The sequence below is a fragment of the Carassius auratus genome, chromosome 22 (assembly GCF_003368295.1).
Source record: "Carassius auratus strain Wakin chromosome 22, ASM336829v1, whole genome shotgun sequence".
NCBI classification, from domain to species: Eukaryota; Metazoa; Chordata; class Actinopteri; order Cypriniformes; family Cyprinidae; genus Carassius; species Carassius auratus.
In genome coordinates this window covers 19,839,112-19,863,328 of record NC_039264.1, presented here as the reverse complement: position 1 = coordinate 19,863,328, position 24,217 = coordinate 19,839,112, and the positions used below count along the sequence as shown (strand labels likewise).

General features: G+C 37.1%; 2 protein-coding genes across 2 annotated transcripts; both read left to right on the top strand.

The window, feature by feature from the left end:
* Positions 1-1,551: 1,551 nt before the first annotated feature.
* Positions 1,552-19,706, top strand: glis2a (GLIS family zinc finger 2a). The gene is made up of 7 exons (XM_026198134.1): positions 1,552-1,928; positions 11,842-11,993; positions 14,303-14,442; positions 15,501-15,671; positions 16,269-16,402; positions 16,564-16,682; positions 17,096-19,706. The coding sequence occupies exons 2-7, from the start codon at positions 11,858-11,860 to the stop codon at positions 17,728-17,730; spliced, it is 1,335 nt and encodes a 444-aa protein (XP_026053919.1). The 5' UTR covers positions 1,552-1,928; positions 11,842-11,857; the 3' UTR covers positions 17,731-19,706.
* On the top strand, positions 18,676-23,505 carry LOC113040524 (beta-1,3-galactosyltransferase 1-like). The gene is made up of 2 exons (XM_026198844.1): positions 18,676-18,693; positions 21,047-23,505. The coding sequence occupies exons 1-2, from the start codon at positions 18,676-18,678 to the stop codon at positions 22,205-22,207; spliced, it is 1,179 nt and encodes a 392-aa protein (XP_026054629.1). The 3' UTR covers positions 22,208-23,505.
* Positions 23,506-24,217: the final 712 nt, after the last annotated feature.

The following is a 24,217-nucleotide window of genomic DNA, read 5'->3' as shown; positions in this document are numbered from 1 at the left end:
CCAATCAGATGGCCTTTAACCTCTGCCTATTTGTAACCGTTTCTGTGTAGCTGCTGGGTTTGATCGTCTGTGGAGGACGATTCAGTTGTTCACTCAGGGGGCCCAAATCTGAAAACATAGAACTGAAGGTGAATTTAATTTGAAAAACTGAAGGTGGAATTTAGTTTTAGTACCTCAGATGACTAACAGGTGGCGCACTTTTATTTTACTAGACATATAAACTGTCAAAAAAGTACTAAAGATACAAGTATTATCATGTTTTTTTTTTTGACATTTTAATGTGGTAATACAATGTACTTTAAGACCATTAGACATTTTGATGACGTTTTTGTGGGCGGAGCCAACTTGATGGGAGAAAATGACAGTTCTGCGGTAGAAGTCTATAGAAGCCACGGAATTAAAGAGTAAAAAATTTAACTTCCAATTCACATATCAAAGTTTTGACTATTTTCTTTGTGATTCCGAGTTTTTACCCCACAATTCTGAGGAGAGAATTCTGGATTTTGAGTGATAATGGCAGATTTTGGTGATACAATCTTGCAATCGCGACTACTATCATATATGTTTAAATTGTCTATGTATATCTGGGGGTATATATGGCATTACCAGAGCCTCTTGGAAGGCTATCTTGTTTTGAGGTATGGTATACACCATTGAATTCTGGTATTTTGGGCCCTATGCTTGTCACTTACCATTGGGGAGGAAAGGTTATACTCTGGGGTCTGGGTAGTGGTAGCCATAAATAATTATTCCGTCTCCAGTTACATTTGCAAGTTTTGTAGATATATATTGTTGGTCAAATTCAGGTTTCATAAGTCCGGTCTGTGGCTTGCAATCATAAACATCTGCATTTAACTCTATAGTGTCTCTTTGAAAATGGTGTGCTATGAAGATCCTTCACAAACCGCCTATAATCTGTGGAGGAAGATTCAATTGCTCATTTGAGGGACCAATTAAAACAAAACAAAAATGTTTCATTTAGGTGATTCTAATTTGTTTGCACCTCAGGTGACCTCCAGGTGTCTACACTATCAAAAAAGTACTAAAAATACCATTATTAGCATGTTTTTTTTTTAATGTTGTTGACATTTTAACATGGTAATACAATTTACTTTGAGACACGGTTATAGGCCTGAGGGTATTTTTGTAGCTCACAGTGCCTTATCATAGTACATGAAGATATGAATCATTCAGTACCATTAGACTACTTTGTGTTGGGCTAATTTGCACAGAAACATCTTAACAAAAAGTTGGCGGTCGATACAGAAATCCAGCTGCAACCTTTTTAAAAAAAAAAATCAATGTCTTTAAAGTAAGCAATGTTATAATGTTTTTCTCATGTATTTTTCTTCTTGTTTTACAAGCAAAGTGAGAGTTGAGTTGAGGATAGCTTATGACAAGACACCTGGACCGATGTCAGAGTTTTCACGTCGTGAGCACGACGTCGTCACGTACTGTACGTCTCCGTGGGGGGCGGGGCCACACAGCAGGGCGGGATCGACTAATACAGTATTCTGCGAGAGAGAGAGAGAGAGAGAGAGAGAGAGAGAGAGAGACCACATCTGGAGGAAAATAAAGAATCATCATTTAATGTCCCCCACCCTCTGTCTTATTCTCCTCCCTCTCCCTCCGTCTGTTTTTCTGACTGAGGAAGGATTCGGGAGACAGTAGACAGGCGTCGTAAGCAAACGATGCTCCTTTGAAATGTATTTATTTTAGAACGATTTGTCGCAACTTCCCGACAATTTATCCAAACAGCTACAGTTTGCGTTTCTGGAGTAAGTATCGCCCGTCGTGTCCTGCGTGAGTTGGAAACGGTGAGCTGGATCCAGGAGTGTTTTTGATGAAGACATTCCCTCAGCGTTAAACGCACCGCGCGCGCTTCAGCCGTCACGTATTTCGGAATCAGACGGAGCGTCTTCATCGAGGTAACGTTAAACCCGGCGCGCGCATCTTGACAAACACAATCTGTATCAGCTCACGTCTAGAGAAAAAAAACTGTGTGTGTGTGTGTGTGTGTGTGTGTGTTATTTTGCGAAAGTTTTATCCAGACAGTGTGACCCAGTTTCTTTAATGTTGAATAGATCGAATAGCACACACCAAGGAATAGGTTTGTAAACAGAGTGCATCATAAACAGGGACCACCTGGTGTTATATAACTTCTGCTACAGGTGTGAACGGAGGACACCTGAGTGCGTGGGTGGGACTGGGAGGTTATTAGTGTCTCAGATGCTGTAATATCATGTCACTTTAAGAGTACTTGATGCTGATTGGTCAATCCTGACATTCCGCGGTCAAACACTTTTGTGGCGTGAGCACTATTTTTTATTTGACATCGTTTCACTGGATTTCTCATTTATGCTAGTTTACTTGTTTGTATTAGTCTGCAGCCATTATTGCACATGTTTCATGTTTATTTTTTTACGCAGTGAAATATGTTAAAATTTCGCAATTTACTGTCTGGAGTTAATTATCTTAAAATTAACTCTTTCAGCTTGATACAAGACGCCTACGTTTCATATCCTGATTGGCTTTATCTCGGGGCAAATAAGATCCCATCCTGTATTATTGTGTTATTTTTATAATCTTTCATAGCCATTTAACGTTAAACTAGTTAGCTTGCTAACTTAACACCTTCAGCATGATACAAGACCCTTATGTCTTGGGGTTTATTTTATTTTTATGTCGCAGCAAACCAATGATATCATGTCAGAGCTAATCAGAAAAGCTTTTCCTAAACCATTTAATGTTAAATTAGTAGGCTAAATTGTTAGCTTGCTAATTTAACCCCTTCAGCATGAAACAAGACCCCTATGTTTCATGACCTAATGGGGTTTATTTTGTATTTATGTCAGGGTCAGATAAGATCCAATCCCTCGCTATTGTGATATCCTGTTCTAAGCTAATCAGAAGATTTTTTCATAAACCATTTAATGTTAAACCACTTGGCTAAATTGTGAGCTTGCTAACTTAACCCCTTCAGTATGATACAAGAACCTTATGTCTTGGGATTTATTTTATTTTTATGTCACAGCAAACTAAGATCTAAACCTGCATTGTGATATTTTGTCAGAGTTTATCAGAAAACCTTTTCATAACTATTCAGTGTTAAACTAGTAGGCTAAATTGTTAGCTTGCTAACTTAACCCCTTCAGCATGATACAAGACCCTTATGTTTCTTGACCTAATGGGGTTTATTTTGCATTCATATCGGGGCCAAATAAGATCCCAACCTGCACTGTTGTGATATCAAGTCTGAGCTAATTAGAAAAGCTTTTCATAAACCATTTAATGTTTAACTATTTGGCTAAATTATTAGCTTGCTAACTTAACCCCTTCAGCATGTTACAAGACCCTTATATCTTGGGGTTTATTTTATTTTTTATGTCGCAGCAAACTAAGATCTCATTCTGCATTGTGATATTTTGTCAGAGCTTATCAGAAAACCATTTCATAACCATTCAACATTAAACTAGTATGCTAAATTGTTAGCTTGCTAATTTAAACCTTTCAGCATGATACAAGACCTTTATGTTTTGTGTCTTGATGGGATTTATTTTGCAGTTATGTCAGGGCCAAATAAGATTCCATACCTCGCTATTGTGACATCATGTCGTGGCTAATCAGAAAATCTTTTTGTATAGGGTGACCATATGAGCCATTTTCCCAGGACGTGTCCTTGCCAGGATTTTTATATTGCCTAAAATATCCAGATTTTCCAGATCCACGACTGGTTAATTATGTAACATACCTGCATGTTATTGGTCAAACTACTTTTGATGTTTTAGGCAATATAGAAATCCTGGCAATGACGCGTCGTGGGAAAATGGCTCATATGGTCACCCTATTTTTGTAACCATTTAACATTAAGCTAGTTGGCTAAATTGTTAGCCTACTAACTTAACCCCTTACAGCATGATAAAAGACCCTTCTATTTTGTGTTCTGATGGGGTTTATTTCAATTTTATCTCAGGGCAAAATAAGATCGCACCCTGCATTATTGTGATACCTTGTCATAGCAAATCAGGAAAGCATTTTGCAACCATTTAACATTAAGCTAGTAGCCTAAATTGTTAGCCTGGTAACTGAAAACAGCCTGTTTACATTTGACCACTGTAGCTCCAGTAACATAATGGTGTAAATATGTAATTTAAAAGACGGATTATGAATACATACACCATATTTCATTTTTCGCTAATGACAAAAACTGTGTCGTACAGTTTAAGGTCCTAAATCAAGTCTAATTATTTTTTCATGTTTTTATATATTCACATTTTTATTTGCAAACTATTTTGTATGCCATCTACCTTTACTAAGGTTCATTAACGCTTGCATATCGCAAAGAGCCATGCAAATAATGAAGATTGGAGTCTACCGAATGTACATTTAGAAATCGCTTATTGAAAATCCCCTACTAATCCGAATATGTGGGCGTTTGCCGTGTCCAGCTCAGTGTTTATGGTGGTTATGGCAGTACTTTGGGAGGTTCTCGGTGCAATGCCAAGCTCAGTCCTGATGCAACAAACTGCAACATTAACAGAGGGTCTGAGGAATGGATTGAGAGACAGATTGTGGATGAATGTGTGGCTGAGGGAGCATGCATATGAATGTTTCAGTGGGTCGTCAGACACTGTTTGCTGCGATTGCTGAGGGATGTGTGGGTCATACTTCAGTTTTGACTTATAATGTGGGCTTCACTTTTGCGTTGGGGATCGTTGGGTTCGCTGGAGAGAATGGGTGAGGACAGACAGAAGGGAGAGATGAAACCACACATTCTTTTCTTTTGAAACACCAACCACCAATGGCTGCTTCTGGAATGCTTCATCTCCATTAGCTCCTTATTTAAATTTACCTATACAAGGATGCCTTGTACAGCATAAACACACGATATTGAGCAATATATCTGTTCATTTCCAAAAGAAACTCCTGAGCTCCCTCTTTCCTTTTTTTCTTCATCAACCCTTACGTCTCATTCTATTTTCTCAATCTGTCCCCCCTTTGGCTTGAGTTTGAGGTTGGACAGAGTTCCTGGAGGCCTTTGCAAATCATGAGCAATCCAAGGGGAGGAGGAAAGGCATGGAAAAAGAGACCGAGAGAGGAGAGAAATATGAGAGCGCCAGAAGGGAGAAAATGATGTCTGAAAAATGTTCGAATTGCACTTAATCCACACCGTCCATTTGATTCTCAGCCGCGACCGTTCTCCCAGACTTCCTGGAGAAACTGTGCACAATTGGGTCCACAGCTGGTTCTTGTTATTGTTTATGAGCTTGGCACTCTCTTTGCATTTTTAATGTACACTTAAAAGCGCAGTGGAAACAAATTGGGTGAATCTGCTGTGGCCAGAGGAATGTGTGTGTGTGTGTGTGTGTGTCTGGATGACAGACTATACAGCGGGAGAAGAAGGAATGGGAATTTTAGAGGAGGGGAGGCTGTGTTGACCTTGTCCTGTTGCCAGACGCAGGGGGTGGAAAGTGAAGGAGCGATGAAGAAAGTGAGAGAGGGAGCGATGTGGCGCTCATTGCCGTCTGTAGGATGTTGTTGTTTCTTCCTCATCAGTGACTCATTATTTAGCTGTGTTTTGTTCTCCACCCTCATCCTGTTGTGTTTTTTTAAGAGGGTCTTCAGAAAATCAAAGCGAGAAAATCCCCCCCAAAAAATAAAAAGAATAAATAAAAAAGTTAACAGTAAGAAAGAAAACCCAAATATGCTCATAGTATTATATTGCTGTAAATTATTATTTGCAAATCATTTACATGACATATGACATATAAACCATGATTTGATAAAAAAAAAAAAAAAAAAAAAAAATATATATATATATATATATATATATATATGTATATATATATATATATATATATATATATATATATATATATATATATATATATATATATATATATATATAGCAATTTAAATGGTTAAATAAATTTACCAATAAAGTTCATAGATTAGACTATTAATTTTATACGAAATATATAATTTCAAATGCCACTTTTAATATAGATTGTACAGTATTGTTCAAAATAATAGCAGTACAATGTGACTAACCAGAATAATCAAGGTTTTTTCGTATATTTTTTTATTGCTACGTGGCAAACAAGTTACCAGTAGGTTCAGTAGATTCTCAGAAAACAAATGAGACCCAGCATTCATGATATGCACGCTCTTAAGGCTGTGCAATTGGGCAATTAGTTGAATTAGTTGAAAGGGGTGTGTTCAAAAAAATAGCAGTGTGGCATTCAATCACTGAGGTCATCAATTTTGTGAAGAAACAGGTGTGAATCAGGTGGCCCCTATTTAAGGATGAAGCCAACACTTGTTGAACATGCATTTGAAAGCTGAGGAAAATGGGTCGTTCAAGACATTGTTCAGAAGAACAGCGTACTTTGATGAAAAAGTTGATTAGAGAGGGGAAAACCTATAAAGAGGTGCAAAAAATGATAGGCTGTTCAGCTAAAATGATCTCCAATGCCTTAAAATGGAGAGCAAAACCAGAGAGGCGTGGAAGAAAACGGAAGACAACCATCAAAATGGATAGAAGAATAACCAGAATGGCAAAGGCTCAGCCAATGATCACCTCCAGGATGATCAAAGACAGTCTGGAGTTACCTGTAAGTACTGTGACAGTTAGAAGACGTCTGTGTGAAGCTAATCTATTTTCAAGAATCCCCCGCAAAGTCCCTCTGTTAAAAAAAGGCATGTGCAGAAGAGGTTACAATTTGCCAAAGAACACATCAACTGGCCTAAAGAGAAATGGAGGAACATTTTGTGGACTGATGAGAGTAAAATTGTTCTTTTTGGGTCCAAGGGCCACAGGCAGTTTGTGAGACGACCCCCAAACTCTGAATTCAAGCCACAGTACACAGTGAAGACAGTGAAGCATGGAGGTGCAAGCATCATGATATGGGCATGTTTCTCCTACTATGGTGTTGGGCCTATTTATCGCATACCAGGGATCATGGATCAGTTTGCATATGTTAAAATACTTGAAGAGGTCATGTTGCCCTATGCTGAAGAGGACATGCCCTTGAAATGGTTGTTTCAACAAGACAATGACCCAAAACACACTAGTAAACGGGCAAAGTCTTGGTTCCAAACCAACAAAATTAATGTTATGGAGTGGCCAGCCCAATCTCCAGACCTTAATCCAATTGAGAACTTGTGGGGTGATATCAAAAATGCTGTTTCTGAAGCAAAACCAAGAAATGTGAATGAATTGTGGAATGTTGTTAAAGAATCATGGAGTGGAATAACAGCTGAGAGGTGCCACAAGTTGATTGACTCCATGCCACACAGATGTCAAGCAGTTTTAAAAAACTGTGGTCATACAACTAAATATTAGTTTAGTGATTCACAGGATTGCTAAATCCCAGAAAAAAAAAATGTTTGTACAAAATAGTTTTGAGTTTGTACAGTCAAAGGTAGACACTGCTATTTTTTTTGAACACACCCCTTTCAACTAATTGCCCAATTGCACAGCCTTAAGAGCGTGCATATCATGAATGCTGGGTCTCATTTGTTTTCTGAGAATCTACTGAACCTACTGGTAACTTGTTTGCCACGTAGCAATAAAAAATATACTAAAAACCTTGATTATTCTGGTTAGTCACATTGTACTGCTATTATTTTGAACAATACTGTACCTATCTACCTTTATGATTATGTTCTCCACACAGACACACACAAGATCACTGTTTCTCTATTCTGTTTCTCATTCCTCCACATCTGCAAGTGTCTGAAATCCTGGCCCTTTACCTCCTTTTGTTGACTCACAGCGAAAAGCTGTGGGTGATCATTCCTTTCCTCTTTCTCTCCCTCCTTCCAAACTCAGTGATGCAATCCCATTATTTTGCCTGCAATCCCAGTGTCTGGCGTGAGAAAGAGCCAGAAAAAGAAAATATGGAGTGCATGAATTTTTTTAATTGGATGAATCCCCAAATATGAAATATTGCGAGTAATAATTTATATTTTAAAAAACTTCACATTTGAAACAACATGACATTAATTTCTGTGATTTGTTTTAAAATGTATTTATTTAACCATTTAATTTGGTGGCAAACAAATACATAAATAATATTGTTACTATTATATTTTTTTGTAATTATTTATGTTAATAATATATATAGTTCAAGTTATTTGTTATTTTATATATACTGTGTGTATATATATATATATATATATATATATATATATATATATATATATATATATTACTAGTTATAATTCATACATAAAAACGATTCAAACTATATCACTAATTTGGTAGCAACAAAATAAATAAATAGCATTATTTATATGCTACTACTTCATATTATTTGTAATTATGTACATACAGTATTGTTCAAAATAATAGCAGTACAATGTGACTAACCAGAATAATCAAGGTTTTTAGTATATTTTTTATTGCTACGTGGCAAACAAGTTACCAGTAGGTTCAGTAGATTGTCAGAAAACAAACAAGACCCAGCATTCATGATATGCACGCTCTTAAGGCTGTGCAATTGGGCAATTAGTTGAAAGGGGTGTGTTCAAAAAAAATAGCAGTGTCTACCTTTGACTGTACAAACTCAAAACTATTTTGTACAAACATTTTTTTTTTCTGGGATTTAGCAATCCTGTGAATCACTAAACTAATATTTAGTTGTATGACCACAGTTTTTTAAAACTGCTTGACATCTGTGTGGCATGGAGTCAACCAACTTGTGGCACCTCTCAGCTGTTATTCCACTCCATGATTCTTTAACAACATTCCACAATTCATTCACATTTCTTGGTTTTGCTTCAGAAACAGCATTTTTGATATCACCCCACAAGTTCTCAATTGGATTAAGGTCTGGAGATTGGGCTGGCCACTCCATAACATTAATTTTGTTGGTTTGGAACCAAGACTTTGCCCGTTTACTAGTGTGTTTTGGGTCATTGTCTTGTTGAAACAACCATTTCAAGGGCATGTCCTCTTCAGCATAGGGCAACATGACCTCTTCAAGTATTTTAACATATGCAAACTGATCCATGATCCCTGGTATGCGATAAATAGGCCCAACACCATAGTAGGAGAAACATGCCCATATCATGATGCTTGCACCTCCATGCTTCACTGTCTTCACTGTGTACTGTGGCTTGAATTCAGAGTTTGGGGGTCGTCTCACAAACTGCCTGTGGCCCTTGGACCCAAAAAGAACAATTTTACTCTCATCAGTCCACAAAATGTTCCTCCATTTCTCTTTAGGCCAGTTGATGTGTTCTTTGGCAAATTGTAACCTCTTCTGCACATGCCTTTTTTTTAACAGAGGGACTTTGCGGGGGATTCTTGAAAATAGATTAGCTTCACACAGACGTCTTCTAACTGTCACAGTACTTACAGGTAACTCCAGACTGTCTTTGATCATCCTGGAGGTGATCATTGGCTGAGCCTTTGCCATTCTGGTTATTCTTCTATCCATTTTGATGGTTGTCTTCCGTTTTCTTCCACGTCTCTCTGGTTTTGCTCTCCATTTTAAGGCATTGGAGATCATTTTAGCTGAACAGCCTATCATTTTTTGCAGCTCTTTATAGGTTTTCCCCTCTCTAATCAACTTTTTCATCAAAGTACGCTGTTCTTCTGAACAATGTCTTGAACGACCCATTTTCCTCAGCTTTCAAATGCATGTTCAACAAGTGTTGGCTTCATCCTTAAATAGGGGCCACCTGATTCACACCTGTTTCTTCACAAAATTGATGACCTCAGTGATTGAATGCCACACTGCTATTTTTTTGAACACACCCCTTTCAACTAATTCAACTAATTGCCCAATTGCACAGCCTTAAGAGCGTGCATATCATGAATGCTGGGTCTCATTTGTTTTCTGAGAATCTACTGAACCTACTGGTAACTTGTTTGCCACGTAGCAATAAAAAAATATACGAAAAACCTTGATTATTCTGGTTAGTCACATTGTACTGCTATTATTTTGAACAATACTGTATTTCTCTCCAAAATAAAATAAAATAACAGGTTTATTCCATCATTTGGACATTTTGGCACTTTTCCTCATTGTCCTCACAAAAACACCACCTCACAGTCACCAAGGTTGGACACATTGTAAAGCAGCCACTAGAAATCCATTTAAAACCTGTTGAATGTTACTGTGGTGTTTGTAGCACAGTATGTCTCAGTGTTAGCGTGTATATAAAGCCCAGAAAGTAAGGGTGGAGCTCGAGGAAGAAGTTAGATTGAAAACAAACCCCCAAGCCAGAGAGTGAGAGTGAGGGAGGGATGGAGTCGAGGGGAAGTGTTCAGCACTCAAACCTTTTGCAATACTGTGTAATATCACAGAGAGGGAATCAGAGGAATGAGGAAAAGAAAGCATGCAGTAGCTGAAAATGAAAAGCCACAAGTGTTTGCTCGGAGATCAACATTTCAGCTCTGGGAATGTTCTCTGTAAGAAGAAAAAAACATAACTTTTGGTCATGATGAATGTGGGGGTGTGTTTAAGGTGCAGTACTTCCTCATTCCCATGTAACTGAAGAAAATAATTATATGGTTAGATGAATGTTTATGTAATGCACTTTTTCACTTGTAGTTAAAATTTTTATGAAGTTACTCACACACAGGCCATCCAAAATGTATCTAAAATGTTTCTTTCTTTTTTTTTAAAGATTTTGAGAAATTTTGCATTATATAACTTGCCCCATTAATAGATCCTCTGCAGTGAATGGGTGCCGTCAATGGTTTGAGGTTAAAATGCCTTGATGGATTTGTTTATTACAACATTCAGCTTTACACTTCACAAGATGTTAACTGATGGACTGGAGTGATGTGGATTATTGTGATGTTTTTATCAGCTGTTTGAAATCTAATTCTGACGGCACCCATTCACCGCAAAGGATCCCTTGGTGAACAAGTGATGTAATGCTACATTTCTCCAAATTAGTTTTGATGATCAAACAAACACTATGTTCGATGGCATTGTATATTTTCAGCAAATCTTCATTTTTGGTTGAACTATTTCTTTAAACATTTTGAATTATTGATTTATTTATTTCTGGAAAATAGTAAAGAACTTAAATCTTGGCACTAAACCTGAAAATGATGAGTGTTGGGGAAAGTTACTTTTTAAAGTAATGCATTACAATATTGTAAAAAGTAACTCATTACTTGCTACTTTTTGGAAAGTAAATACTTAAAAGCAAATACTCACTAAATAAATGGGAAAACAAAGTCAGTTGCATAACTTATATGAAAAAAATAACGCAGATACATTTTTGTAAGTTTGTAAGTAATGCATTACTTTACTACTAACTTGAAAAAAGTAATCTGATTACGTAACTCGCGTTAGCCTACTATAGTAATGCGTTTATAATTAGCAACCAGAATTTTAACTATGGTGCATTCCTAATTTCACCTAGTGTCTTAGACTTTTGGACCCTAATAATTGTACATATATGTGAAGCCAGAAGCCCAGTCTTCATCAGCTTTTCCTCTGCATCACAGAAAGAAACCGGGAAGAGAGGAAAAGAATGTAGGAAAGCAAAGAACCCAGATCTATATATCTCTGTAATGCATTCTGCATGTTTTGACTGCAGTGTGGTGCTGGTGTGATGAACTGCTTGTGTGTGTGTGTGTGCGTGACTTGTCTAGCAGAAAGAAATTTAAATGACTTGCAGTTGCTGAAGTGAACGTGGAGCTGCACGTGTGTGGGAGTGTGAATGTGTGTGTGAGGGAGAGAGAGAGAGAGAGGGTATTTCCTTCTACAAAATAAGCTGCAAAAGCTGTCGGTGTTGGTGCCACTGTGAAGAGTCATAAAGGATTTTTTTTTCAATATATACAGTTTATATAACATGGTTTGATTTTCTCAGGCTGGGATTCAAAGCCATGCTGTCGCTGGACGAGCCCCTGGACTTGAAGATACCCTCTGGCCGTGACAGGACACTCAGAACGTCCATCTGTGCCCCACTGCACTTTTCTCGGGCTCGAATATCCCGCGCATTGCACAAGGCCAAAAGCCCTGGTTAGTCAACAGACCACACAAACCACTACATGACTAAACTATAGATGAAACACATAACCCAACGGTTATAAAATGCATACAGTCATATATGTTTCAATGGAATGATAATGCGATTTATGAGATTAATTATTTAGTCACTTTTTTCATTCTTGCAATGAATCAGAGTTTTCTAACATTCAGCTGAATGGTATCTTGATTCGTTCCTGAATCAGACAGCGTGTTTTAACAAATTGGTTCAATGAATGATTCAATGCCTCGCTCATAAAGACCTCAGTTCCTGAATGAATCAGCTCTTTTGAATTAAATGTTGAAAGAACGATCAAATGACAGGTGGATGTATCCAAAAAAAAAGTTGTTCACTGTATAGGCACTTCTTTTGAATAAATAATTCCTTTGCAACTGTTAAAAAAGTTTGTAATATATAATATGAATATGTGTAGTATGAATGTAAATCAGACGTACTGCATTTGTCTTATTATTATTGTATATTTATTTACCAACAATTGAGTCATTTCACTGGCATTACAACTACTCTCCTGTAGCCTCATAAATGTTCATAAGAGGCACAAATGTAACCCTGGACCACAAAACCAGTCTTAAGTCGCTGGGGTATATTTTTTGCAACAAAAAAAAAAGTATATTTTATAGATTTTTCTTTCATGCAAAAAGTCATTAGTATATGAAGTAAAGATCATGTTCCATGAAGATATTTTGTAACTTTCCTATTGTAAATATATCAAAACTTTATTTTTGATTAGTAATATGCATGGCTAAGATTTCATTTGGACAACTTTAAAGGCGATTTTCTCAGTATTTAGATTTTTTTGCACCCTCAGATTCCAGATATTCAAATAGTTGTATCATGACCGATCCTAACAAACCATACATCAATGGAAAGCTTATTTATTCAGCTTTCAGATAGTCAGAAAACTGACACTTAAGACTGGTTGTGTGGTCCAGGGTCACAAATCAAAATCTGTTCCTCAGGGGTTTTGAACAAATTAGTTGAATGAGTGATTCAATGACATACTCAAAAAGACTTGTTCCATTCCTAAATTAGTTGGTGTGCTTGAACAAATTGATTCAATGAATTATTCAAAAACACACTTATTGTGACTAGAGCCCTAGATTTCAGCCTGGGCATAATGGCCTTTTTTTTTTTTTACACCCCTAGGTCCGGGCTTCGGGACGATTTTCACATTATAGTTCTTCTTTTAGGCTTCTCCAGTAGCATTAGCGAGCACAAGTGCTTTCAGCGCAGCTGGAAGAGATCAGTGTTCAAATGCACACAATAGGCTAAAGCTTGCCGCAAAGCACTGGCAAAAGTAATAGCATGAATGTGTCGGGGGAAATATTAAACAGCTATTTGAATTATTTATTCAGTCAGTGTCGTAGGGATGAAGTTGCCAATCCTGACTCACCATCTCCTCATTGGACGTGCCTTTAGAGAAAAATGCATCTTTACGGATTACGTAATGAAAGAGATTTTGCTTTCGATTTGTTTTATTTCGTTAAGCAGTAATTAAAATTTTTCCATAGATATATTTATTATGTCTGTGAGGCATGTCATCACTGAGTTTCGGTTCAATTTTGTAATGCACTCCAGTTCAAGACCAAGACAGCAGAAAGCGCATCATGTTTGTTTTCTTTATTTTATAAAAGCACAACATTTTGATGATGTTGTGAGTGCACACAAATAAAAGTAGACCCTTTACAGTTCCAAATGATGTATTACTCTTACTTTTATGAGCAAAAATGACGACATATTTTAAGTTGTTTCCACAGAAAAAAAATGAAAGTGGTCACGTTGAGTGCACTTTAGTTTCCACTCTTAGTACAAACGCTTGGATATGCATGTAACAGCGCACATTTTTCTAGGTTTAACATTTAAACTAACATTGTTATATCTTTGAACTGTTTTATATCTATAGATTTTAGTCATGATGATTTGACAAGTGTAAATTGATCACACATAGGTTACAATCAACTCACTGTCTGCCGCTTGGTAATTTAAAAACAAAAACTTCTTCTAAATTAACTTAATAAAAAACTAAAACCTTATATCTAACAAACAAAAAATACTCCAGTAGTATAAACAGTAGTATAAGCTGTTTTATGAGAAGGGGGAAAAAAGACACAGGCCGGGCTGGGCAAGGGACTATATGTGAGGCCCGGTCAGGGACTTTACATTCAGGGCGTAACAGTGTAACTAAAGAAAAAGTCACTAGAAACCATCACAAATCTGTGGTCTGACAGTCAATAGCAGACTCAGTTGTACAGAAACTAACCTAATTTCTTCTTATCTCCAGATGCAGCTGACAAGGACATGTCAGATTCTTCATCGTCCATGGTGGTAGATCTGAGTCTGTCTCCATCTTCCTCTCCCTCACCACCCTCTCCCATAGACAGCGGCGCTAGCTGGAGTCCCACAGCGCCTCTTTTGGCCTCGGTGAGTAATTTAAAGTATACATCAAACTCTGCAACATTTTTCGAATGGTTCAGTTGATTTGGAACAATATTGTTAAATGATTGTGTATATATATACAGGGGTGCACATAATTTTTTTCAGCCTGGTTCTCATATGAGAACCTGGAGATTTGGTTTGGTCCTCACATTGCATATAACGTGAACCATTAAATATAACTATAATTTTTTTTTTTTATTAATAATAGTTATAATATTATAGCACTTTATTTATTTATTTTTATTTTTTTTATAAAATTATAGTTAATAAACTAAATAATAGTGTGTGATAATATTATTAAAAATAAAAGGCAGTACTAATATTAAAAGCCTAGATGTATTTTTACTCTAGTTGCCATTAACTAGCATCTGTTTTTGTGGTAAATGGATTTAAATGATTCTGATCACTTTAAATAATCAAAGTATAATTTCTGAGATGAATATCATCTCAGCTGTTTTAAGCTTTCTTTTAGAGTTTCTTTGACAAAAAAAATGTAATTTATATTTTGAAGATATATTTATATATATAATATATTGCAGATATGTTCACTGAATATAAACCTAACAGTTTAGAAACACAAAGGGTTCACACAAAACAAGGGGAGTCCACCTTTAGTTACTATGCCGCCTAAGTATTTGATGTAAAATCATTTTCTATATTTAACTGTTTAAATTCATTTTAAATAAGTCCATTTTTAAATAATTTCCGAATTTTTCAATTTGCTTGTTTTTATTTTACTTTATTATTTTACTTTATTTTATGTTAAGCACTTTGAATTACCATTGTGTACAAAATGTGCTATATAAATAAACTTATACACATTAACATTATACACCATTAACATAATTCAGTTCCCCTCCACATTAATATATTTCAGTCCAATCTCACACGGTGTCCTAATCTGAACCCTTTTCTAGGATCAAAAATTGAGGGTAGGTTTGGGAACATGTCAGGACTTGTTCGGCCACGAGGTGGTCTCTTACCTCCCAACCAAGATGAGTCAGAAATGAACTGTTGATACATAAGCTCTTCTACTTCCTCAGGAATCTGAAAGCACCACGTACCACGAGGACAGCTCCTCTCCTCCTCCAGGTTTTCAGTTCTTTCTGCCGATTGGTGCAGAGGGTCCCCTGCGCCTGCCCTCCTCGATGCTGATTGGGCAGCACTCCCCTGAGCCCTCGAGCGATGAACAGCTGGCCTGCCGCTGGCTAAAAGTGAGTGAGGGAGAGCTGGTATTAGTCTTCTTGAGCCATGATGATGAGGTTGAAGACTAAATTAAATTCATTCCATAATATGTTTCCAAGTGAAAAAAAGTACATATATTAATAGAGGAAATATTGTAACACTAAAATGAGTTAGACTTACTTAAAAGAAAGACCTGAACCATGTTTAGAGACTGGAATATAATAGAGACCAAGTAAAAAACTTCCTAGAAACCAATTAACAATGCACTAAATTCACTCCAAACACTTAAAAAAAAGTACATCACAAACTTGTATCCGTTTCTTTCTTGTGCTGAACACAGAAGAAGATATTTTGAAGAATGTGCTGACGGTAGCCATTCACTTCCATAATATGGAAAAAAAATACGATGTAAGTCAATGGCTACCATCAAAATGGCTTCTTCTGTGCTCTGCAGAACAAATAATTAAAATAAAATAATCAAACAAGTTTGGAACTGCTTGAGAGTGAGTAAACTATTCCTTTAAGTGCATGATGTTAGAAATTAAAAGATCTATTTATCATCTATTCATTTTGTGCTCTTTATCTTCCTCCCTGCTCCTCCTACACTCTCTGTCTTTACTGTGTAGTGCCATCTGCTGTTCGAGAGCCTGCAGGATCTGGTGGACCATGTGAATGACTCGCATGTGAAACCAGAGAAGAATTCAGGATACTGCTGCCACTGGGAGGGCTGTGCGCGCAAAGGAAGAGGCTTTAATGCCAGGTCAGAAAACATACATGCATTCATAGGATTTAAGCACAAAGCAGTTAGAATTCCACCCACTCCAAGATATTGAGAAATTTTCAAACCTGTCTGATGTTTGCTCTTGAATGGTGTGCATACAGTATATAAGCATTAACCCGGGATCCATTTGTTTAACGCAGGTACAAGATGCTGATTCATATCCGTACTCATACCAACGAGAAACCTCATCACTGCCCTACCTGCCACAAGAGCTTCTCACGCCTGGAGAACCTGAAAATACACACCCGATCACACACAGGTGAGGGGAAAAGCAGAAAAAAACTGAAAAAAAAATGCAAACACAGATATGGTACACACATAAAATCCAATTTAAAATCTGATTGGCTGTCAGTGTTTTTAACGCTCATCAGCTCGAAAAATACAACTGAAAGAAATTCCAACAATATCGTTCTATGCTATTCGCTATTAGTTTATTAATTGATATTTTTAGTTATCATCCTCGTTTTGAATGGGCATTTTGACTTTTATTGTTTGTTTTTTATCCAAGCGTGACCTTAATACCAAAATACCAGTACTTTTTTCACACATCCTCATTTTCCCACACACAATGAGACAAGTCTCTACAGGCCTGTGCCGCCGGGTTGTGACTGTCTGATTTCAGCATTCCTCTGGTACAGCCTTTGATTATCTCTTGCTCTTCTGCCCTCTCAGGAGAGAAGCCGTACATCTGTCCTTACGAAGGCTGCAACAAGCGCTACTCGAACTCCAGCGACCGCTTCAAACACACGCGCACACACTATGTGGATAAACCCTACTGCTGCAAAATGGTGGGCTGTCTGAAGCGCTACACTGACCCCAGCTCTCTCCGCAAGCACATCAAGGCCCACGGCCACGCCGTAGTGCAGGAACGCGCCGCCCAGCCCAGAACCAGCAGGCTGGAATCAGATGGTGCCTCATTGATGGATGGCCGACGGATCGATCGTTCTTACCCAGGAGGGGCTCGTTTCGTCTTACCGGGTGCGGCGACAACCTTATTTGGGGCTCACGCCTTCGCCGGGGCCCTTGGCAATTACCCCCTGGATCTGTCAAGGCTCAGTCCACTTTTAGGAGCCGGGCCGGTGCTGTACCCCAGCTCTGGTGCTCTTGGGCTTGGGAAGGTGCCTATCCTGCACCCTTTGTTGTTGCCGCCATTCGGGCTCGGAGTGGGTCAGGCTGAAAGAGCAGTTGAGGAAGAAGATGATGTTGATGATGAAGATGAAGGCAGGATGGGAGCAGGACGGGGCCCTCATTCATGGGTCGTGATTCCTCCCGGCATGCTGTTCTTGAAACAGATGGCAAGCACGTAAAGAGACTAATGGGACTTGTTCACACTGTGCACCGATCTGATTTGGATTTCGAATCGGATTTCGGTGTCATTTTGCAAGTGCTGAAATCAGTTATGTTATGTCCAACCCCCCAAAACAAAACTACTTAGAAAAATGTTTGTTGAGAGTTCAGATTTTGTTTGGATTTTGAACTGTTCACGAATTTGGTGTGAGTCCCAGTTTGTCTGTTTTCTGTTCACACTACAAAAGCTAAATTGGTTTAACATACCCAAAACAATGCTAACCAAAAACCTTATGGGCCATTCACAATGATAATAACTATAATGTTTTTTAATGAATGAAATTATGTTGTTGGAATCACTTTCAGGACGATCCATTTTTCCAGCTGAGCTTGGAAAATGGATTCATCTTTCCTGAGCTTGAGTATTTAAAGCAACAAGCAAAAAAAAGTAGTGTTTACTTTAAATGAACAGAATGGTATTCTTTGTTTATGTGAATGCTAAGATAGTTACTGTTATAGTTATCTTTACGGTTATTGTTCCTGGTGTGTGTTTAAATATTCAAAGGTCATTCAAATGTTGATTATTTTTTCAGTACTTCCTGAGACAGCGACCAATATTCAGGCACCACCTGTATTATATAATCAGTATGTCATAAAACACGTCAGAACCTATGTAATGTGATGTTGGCAAGAAATTCCTAGAAGGTGGTGCTTCATAATTATAGTATGCTGATTTACCTAAGAACCTCCTGGAGACTATTTACAGTGACCAAACAGTGAACAGGATGTGTCATTAAAGGCATATGTACAACACACAACTTTAAAATTAAACCGAAAAGCACATACTACAGTATGAGCTAACAAAGAAACATTATCTCGTGTTCCACAACTCTAGGCCAAATGGGATTATTTAGTAAAACAAAACAAAAATAGAACTCTAAAATAAGAAGTTTTAAATGCTACACATGAATTTGGGCATCACTGTAATGCAAGTATGGAAAAAGAAGACATTCATATTGAGATTACTTTTAAAAGTGTTATTCAGTTTGTGGTCAATGTTAAATTAATATGTTAAATGAGCGTAAGAAAGCAAAGCTAAATCAAAATAATAAAAAATAGGTTAAAATTAATTAAATATCTTTCAAAACGTTACTGATTTTGTTAGTTAAAAACTAAAAATCTGTTATGGTTCGTATCATAGTGTCAAGCAAATTTTGATCCTAGTATGGTACATTCCTCACAACCAAAAAGTAACTAATTTGGGACATAGCTACATACAAAGCTACATTTTAATAACTTAATCAGCAAAGATGTGCACACTGATTGCTCTAAGTAATCATCAGCTTTAGTGTTTATTATTAGCCATGTAATGGTGCCGCTTTATATTTTATATGTGTTCAACGACGAGACATTGACTGTGTCATATGAAGACATGAGTCCATTTGGACTCAACTGTTTGTTATCCATTATTTAGTTGTGTGGCTAGCGGATTGGTAAACCTTTATGCATGACTGACCTTTTTCATTTAAGTGTAAAATCGGAGTTTGGGTTTGCATCGGGAACCACACATCTAATGTTGTATAAACTCTGATTTGATATCTGCCATGCATAATGGATAAATGCTAAGACTATGGCCTGTCACGGTCAGCTTGAGTATTACAAAGAACTATATTTGCACAGGATATTTTAACGAATTCTTACCAAAACAAAGTGCCTTTTATTGTAAGGTTGTTGTTGACGAAATACGATGTATGAAATACATTTGGGGTGTATATTGTCAGTTCACATATGTATATTTTACCAGAGTTAGTTCAATAGGCTTTTATCGTAAATGTTTTTTACACATTTTCCTGACGTTGAGGCTAATGCCTCGTGAAGTTGAGCTAATGCTAATGTGTCTTAACATAGCACAGGACGTCTGTCAATGTGACAAGAATGAAATGTATGAAATACAGGACTATTTTGCATAAGTCCAATAAAGAGTGCAATGACTAAAGTGTGTACAGTGGTATTGTTTTGTAAAGGAGATTTAAATGTATTTTTACATTATTTGGTTAGTATAATCCAATCAGCTGAAGCCTATTTTTTGTTATTAGTATTACAAATGACAAAAAAACTTAAAATGTATGGTGTAATTGTGATCTTTTAAAAACAACCATAAAAACTAGCCCAGCCCCCCATTCTCAGTGGACGCCTATGTGAGGTTGGAGGGGGTGGGGCCACCTAAAATTTTAAAGCAGATTTAAATCTTAGGTTTTCAGATACAAGGGCCACTGATTGTCCTAAATCCAGATGCACACAGACCACAACATGGAGGCGAAACACTTAAACAGAAATGGCTGGAAAAGGTAAGCTCACACTTGCTTTTGTCTTCCATGATTTAAAACAAACTATGCTAAAAAAAATAGATATGTAGATATATTATGGTCATCTGATATTTTGTATATGCAATGATGTGGTAAACTGCAACTGCATGGATATGGAAAAATATGCCGAACTGATCATAACTCAAAACTACATTAATTTAAGGACAACTTACAAAACCATGAATGTAACTCTCTTTGTTATATAAAACTATTACACAGCGGATATTTGCACTAAGTGTAAATAGCATTGGATTCGATTTACACTATTATACAGTAAAATAGCAGTACTTTCTGCTATTTAGACTACTTATTGCAAATAGTGGCAATTATCTGCACCTTAGTATGATAGTAAAAAGTTGAAAATTACGCTTAAGGGTCCTGACCAAGCTTCAATATTTGATGAGCTGGGAGTAAGTGAAATTTGGTGAGCCACTAACTAAACATAACTAAAGCTAATGACAGAGTGAGTAAATTCAACAATTTTTTTAAGTAGAGAAGCTTTTTCAGTAAGTCTGCTACAGGAACATATGCACATTAGCAAAGTTTCTGTGAAATTTTTATCACCTAATCATCTATGAAACCACAGAAGTCACTTCAACCAAAAAACCAACACAGAAATTCTGCGTGGATTCCTATTAAAATGACGAATTTCAAATATGAAAATTTTAGTTAATCGCTTCATTCTAATGATTCTCTGTGGATAGCATTGGAAAGTCTTATTGAATCTATTAAATTGTCTACACCACGTAGCGTCTAAAGTTTGTTTTAAACAGTTTATTTCTCTTTCTTTATATGTAGCGTTGAAAGACTTCGTTTGGTTCATTTATGAACAGATTTATTTAAAACAAACAAAAGATATACAGTCCCTACCATGTTTTCGACTTGATTGTACAGGCTAAATAGAATGTGTTTAATATTTAAATGTAACTGTTTTAAGTTTGATACTGACACTCAATAATTATTGTGTCAGCAAATAAATTGTATTATTTTTTGTTTTTTTTTTGTCTCTCTTCTATGCAGTTTAGGTGCAGATAAAGCCCCATGCAGGTGTCACATTAAAACAGGATTCTTTCTGCTACTTACATTAGTGTTCTTAGTGACTGCCATTACTTACGTCTCTGAATTCTCTTTCAATGCTGTGTTCCCTGACACCTTGTCTAAAAAAGTGCTGAATCAGATACGCTCCTACTATGTGGCGACTGAATACCTGTCTGCCAGAGAAAATCAAACAACATTTTTAACAAACAACAGTGTCCAACAGAGTCCTACACAAACCACAACCTTGTCTGTGAATCATCATGTGGCTCATCCAAGCAACTATCATTTCATCCTAGATGAACCTGATAAATGTAGTCAGTGGGATCCGTTCTTGGTCTTGATGGTCCCTGTGGCCCCCCATCAGCTGGAGGCTCGTAACGCCATCCGCAGCACATGGGGGAATGAGAGCTCAGTGCAGGGAAAAGCAGTGCTGACTCTGTTCTTGGTGGGTTTGACTGGAGGAGCTGAAGCTCAACAGAAGCTGGAGGAAGAGAGTCGACAACACAGAGATTTAGTGCAGAGCAACTTTGTGGACTCCTACTTCAATCTGACCATAAAGACCATGGTGATCATGGACTGGCTGGCCACTCGTTGTCCTCAAGCAGCGTATGCTATGAAGGTTGATTCTGATATGTACATAGGCCTGGAGAACCTGATGAGCCTCTTATTGTCACCCAACACACCCAGACAGAACTACATCACAGGGTATTTGATGTGGGACCGGCCTGTCGTCAGAGACAAAAACTCTAAATGGTACGTGGCAGAGGAATTGTACCCTGAACAGAAATACCCCACATACCTGCAGGGAATGGGATATGTTTTCTCCAATGACTTGCCAGAAAAATTAGTTGAGGCTTCCAAGGAAATAAAGCCCTTTAACATAGAAGATGCATATGTGGGTGCTTGTCTGAAACAGTTGGGCATTGTACCCTCATCTCCCCCAGACCCTTCTCAATTTAAAGCCTATATGTGGCAATATAAGCGAGAGGATTTTCTCAGTGTTATTACAACAATCCTGAGTTCCCCACAGCAGCTAAAAGATATTTGGAAGGATGTAAAGAGGCCCTCCATAAAACAAATCAGAATGGAATAAATTAGTGGTAGACTGGGGATGTGACCCTACTATTAGTTCTTACAGCAGCGTTTGACACAATTGACCATGATATTTTAACTTCACGTTTAGAAAACTATGTTGGTATTTGAGGTATTGTCTTAAATTGGATTAAGTCCTTCTTCCAAAATAGAAGTTTTTCAGTGCAAATGGTGGAATGTACATCGAGCTCAGCGACTTTATCATGCGGTATTCCACAAGGATCTATTTTAGCACCATTCTTTTTTTCTCTTTATATGCTTCCTGTAGGTCAGATCATGAGTAAATATGACGTCTCCTTTCACTGCTACGCAGATAATACTCAGTTGTATCCACCCTTAAAACCAACTGTCCCTGCTGCTGTTGAAAGGCTGGCAGTGTCTTGGGGAGATTAAAAGGTGGATGTCTGCAAATTTTTTGTGTCTAAATGAATCAAAAACTGAAATTATTTTATTTGGTCCCTCAGAGTCCACTGAGATATCTAAAATTAATTTGGACACACTATCCCCCTATCTGAGGCTTCAAGTAAAAAACTTAGGCATAATCTGCGATAGTGCACTGAAATTTTATAAACAGATAAATCAAGTAGTCAAAATGATTTTTTTCCAGTTAAGATTAATCTAAAATTAAGCCCTTTGTAACACGGAAGGACTTGGAAAAGATAGTTCATGCATTTATTTTCTCAAGATTGGACTATGGTAATGCATTGTATTATGGTATTCAACAAAAAAGGTTTAAACAGACTGCAACTAGTCCAAAATGCGGCTGCAAGGTTAGCATATTACCCCTGTATTAAGAGAACTACATAGGTTGCCTGTTCTCTATAGGATTAATTTTAAGATACTTTTATTTGTTTTTAAGGCCCTACATGGTAATGCTCTGATATATATAGCTGATCTAATCCAGGTGAATAAACCAAAGAGAGCATTACGCTCCGAGTCATTAAACCTCTTGGTAGTCCCGTGACTAGAAAAATGAGAGGAGATCGCTCTTTTGCAGCCGCTGCTCCCAAGCTGTGGAACAGTTTACCTCCTTATATCAGAGAATGCTCCTCTCTTATAAGAGTTTAAACGACAACTGAAAGCTTACTTTTTCACTTTGGCATTTGATCATTCATGAGTGCTGTGCTAGTGGTGTAATAGGAAATTATTAATGCCGCTTGGATTATAAGGTTGTCTATGGCAATGATTAGAAGTTGGATGTGTTTTTATGAGTGTTCGCTTATTCTATGTACAGCACTGTGGTCAACTTCTGTTGTATTATTGTGTGCTTTATAAATAAATTGAACACTGAACATTTAACTTTATTTGATTTATGAAAGACTGTTAGACAATAGTTGACACAATAAGTGAAATAAAGACTAGAAAATGTAAATCTATTTGTTTGTATACCTCATACAGTAAATAGTTATTTATAAATGTATTTTTTTCTATAATTTTTTCTTATCTTATGATATCGCTGGGGTATATTTATAGCAATAGCCAACAATATATTATATAGGTCAAAATTATAGATTTTTCTTTTATGCTAAAACTCAGTAGGATATTAGGTAAAGATCACGTTCCATTAAGATATTTTGTAAATTGCCTACTGTAAATATATCCAAACTTAGTAATATGCATTGCTAAGAACTTCATTTGGACAGCTTTAAAGGAAATTTTCTCAATATTTTGATTTTGTTGTGCACAGATTCCAGGAGCCCGTTTCAATAAGAAGGTTCAACCAATTCTGAGTTACAACTTGAACTCTTACAGTTGACTTACAGACAGTGAGATGAGAAACCCTGAGTTTTATACATTTTAAATATGCGTTCAACAATGAGAGATTGAATGTGTCAGACTGTGTCATATGAGCCCCTTTCACACTGCCATTCCGGCAAATACAGGGGTAAAGTGTTCCTGTAATTGTTCCCTGGTCGCTAGATTTGGCACTTTCACACTGCCAGTGATGACCCGGTATATGTGCGTGCTTTCACACACAACCCTTGAAGATCCCGTAACGACACGTGACATC

What these genes read in the sequence shown, in the direction of transcription:
- glis2a (XM_026198134.1), top strand. Translation starts at nt 11,858, where the DNA reads ATGCTGTCGCTGGACGAGCCCCTGGACTTGAAGATACCCTCTGGCCGT. An exon ending in CAGCGCCTCTTTTGGCCTCG is followed by an intron (nt 14,443 to 15,500) that starts GTGAGTAATTTA and finishes CTACTTCCTCAG; the next exon opens with GAATCTGAAAGCACCACGTA. An exon ending in TGGCCTGCCGCTGGCTAAAA is followed by an intron (nt 15,672 to 16,268) that starts GTGAGTGAGGGA and finishes TTTACTGTGTAG; the next exon opens with TGCCATCTGCTGTTCGAGAG.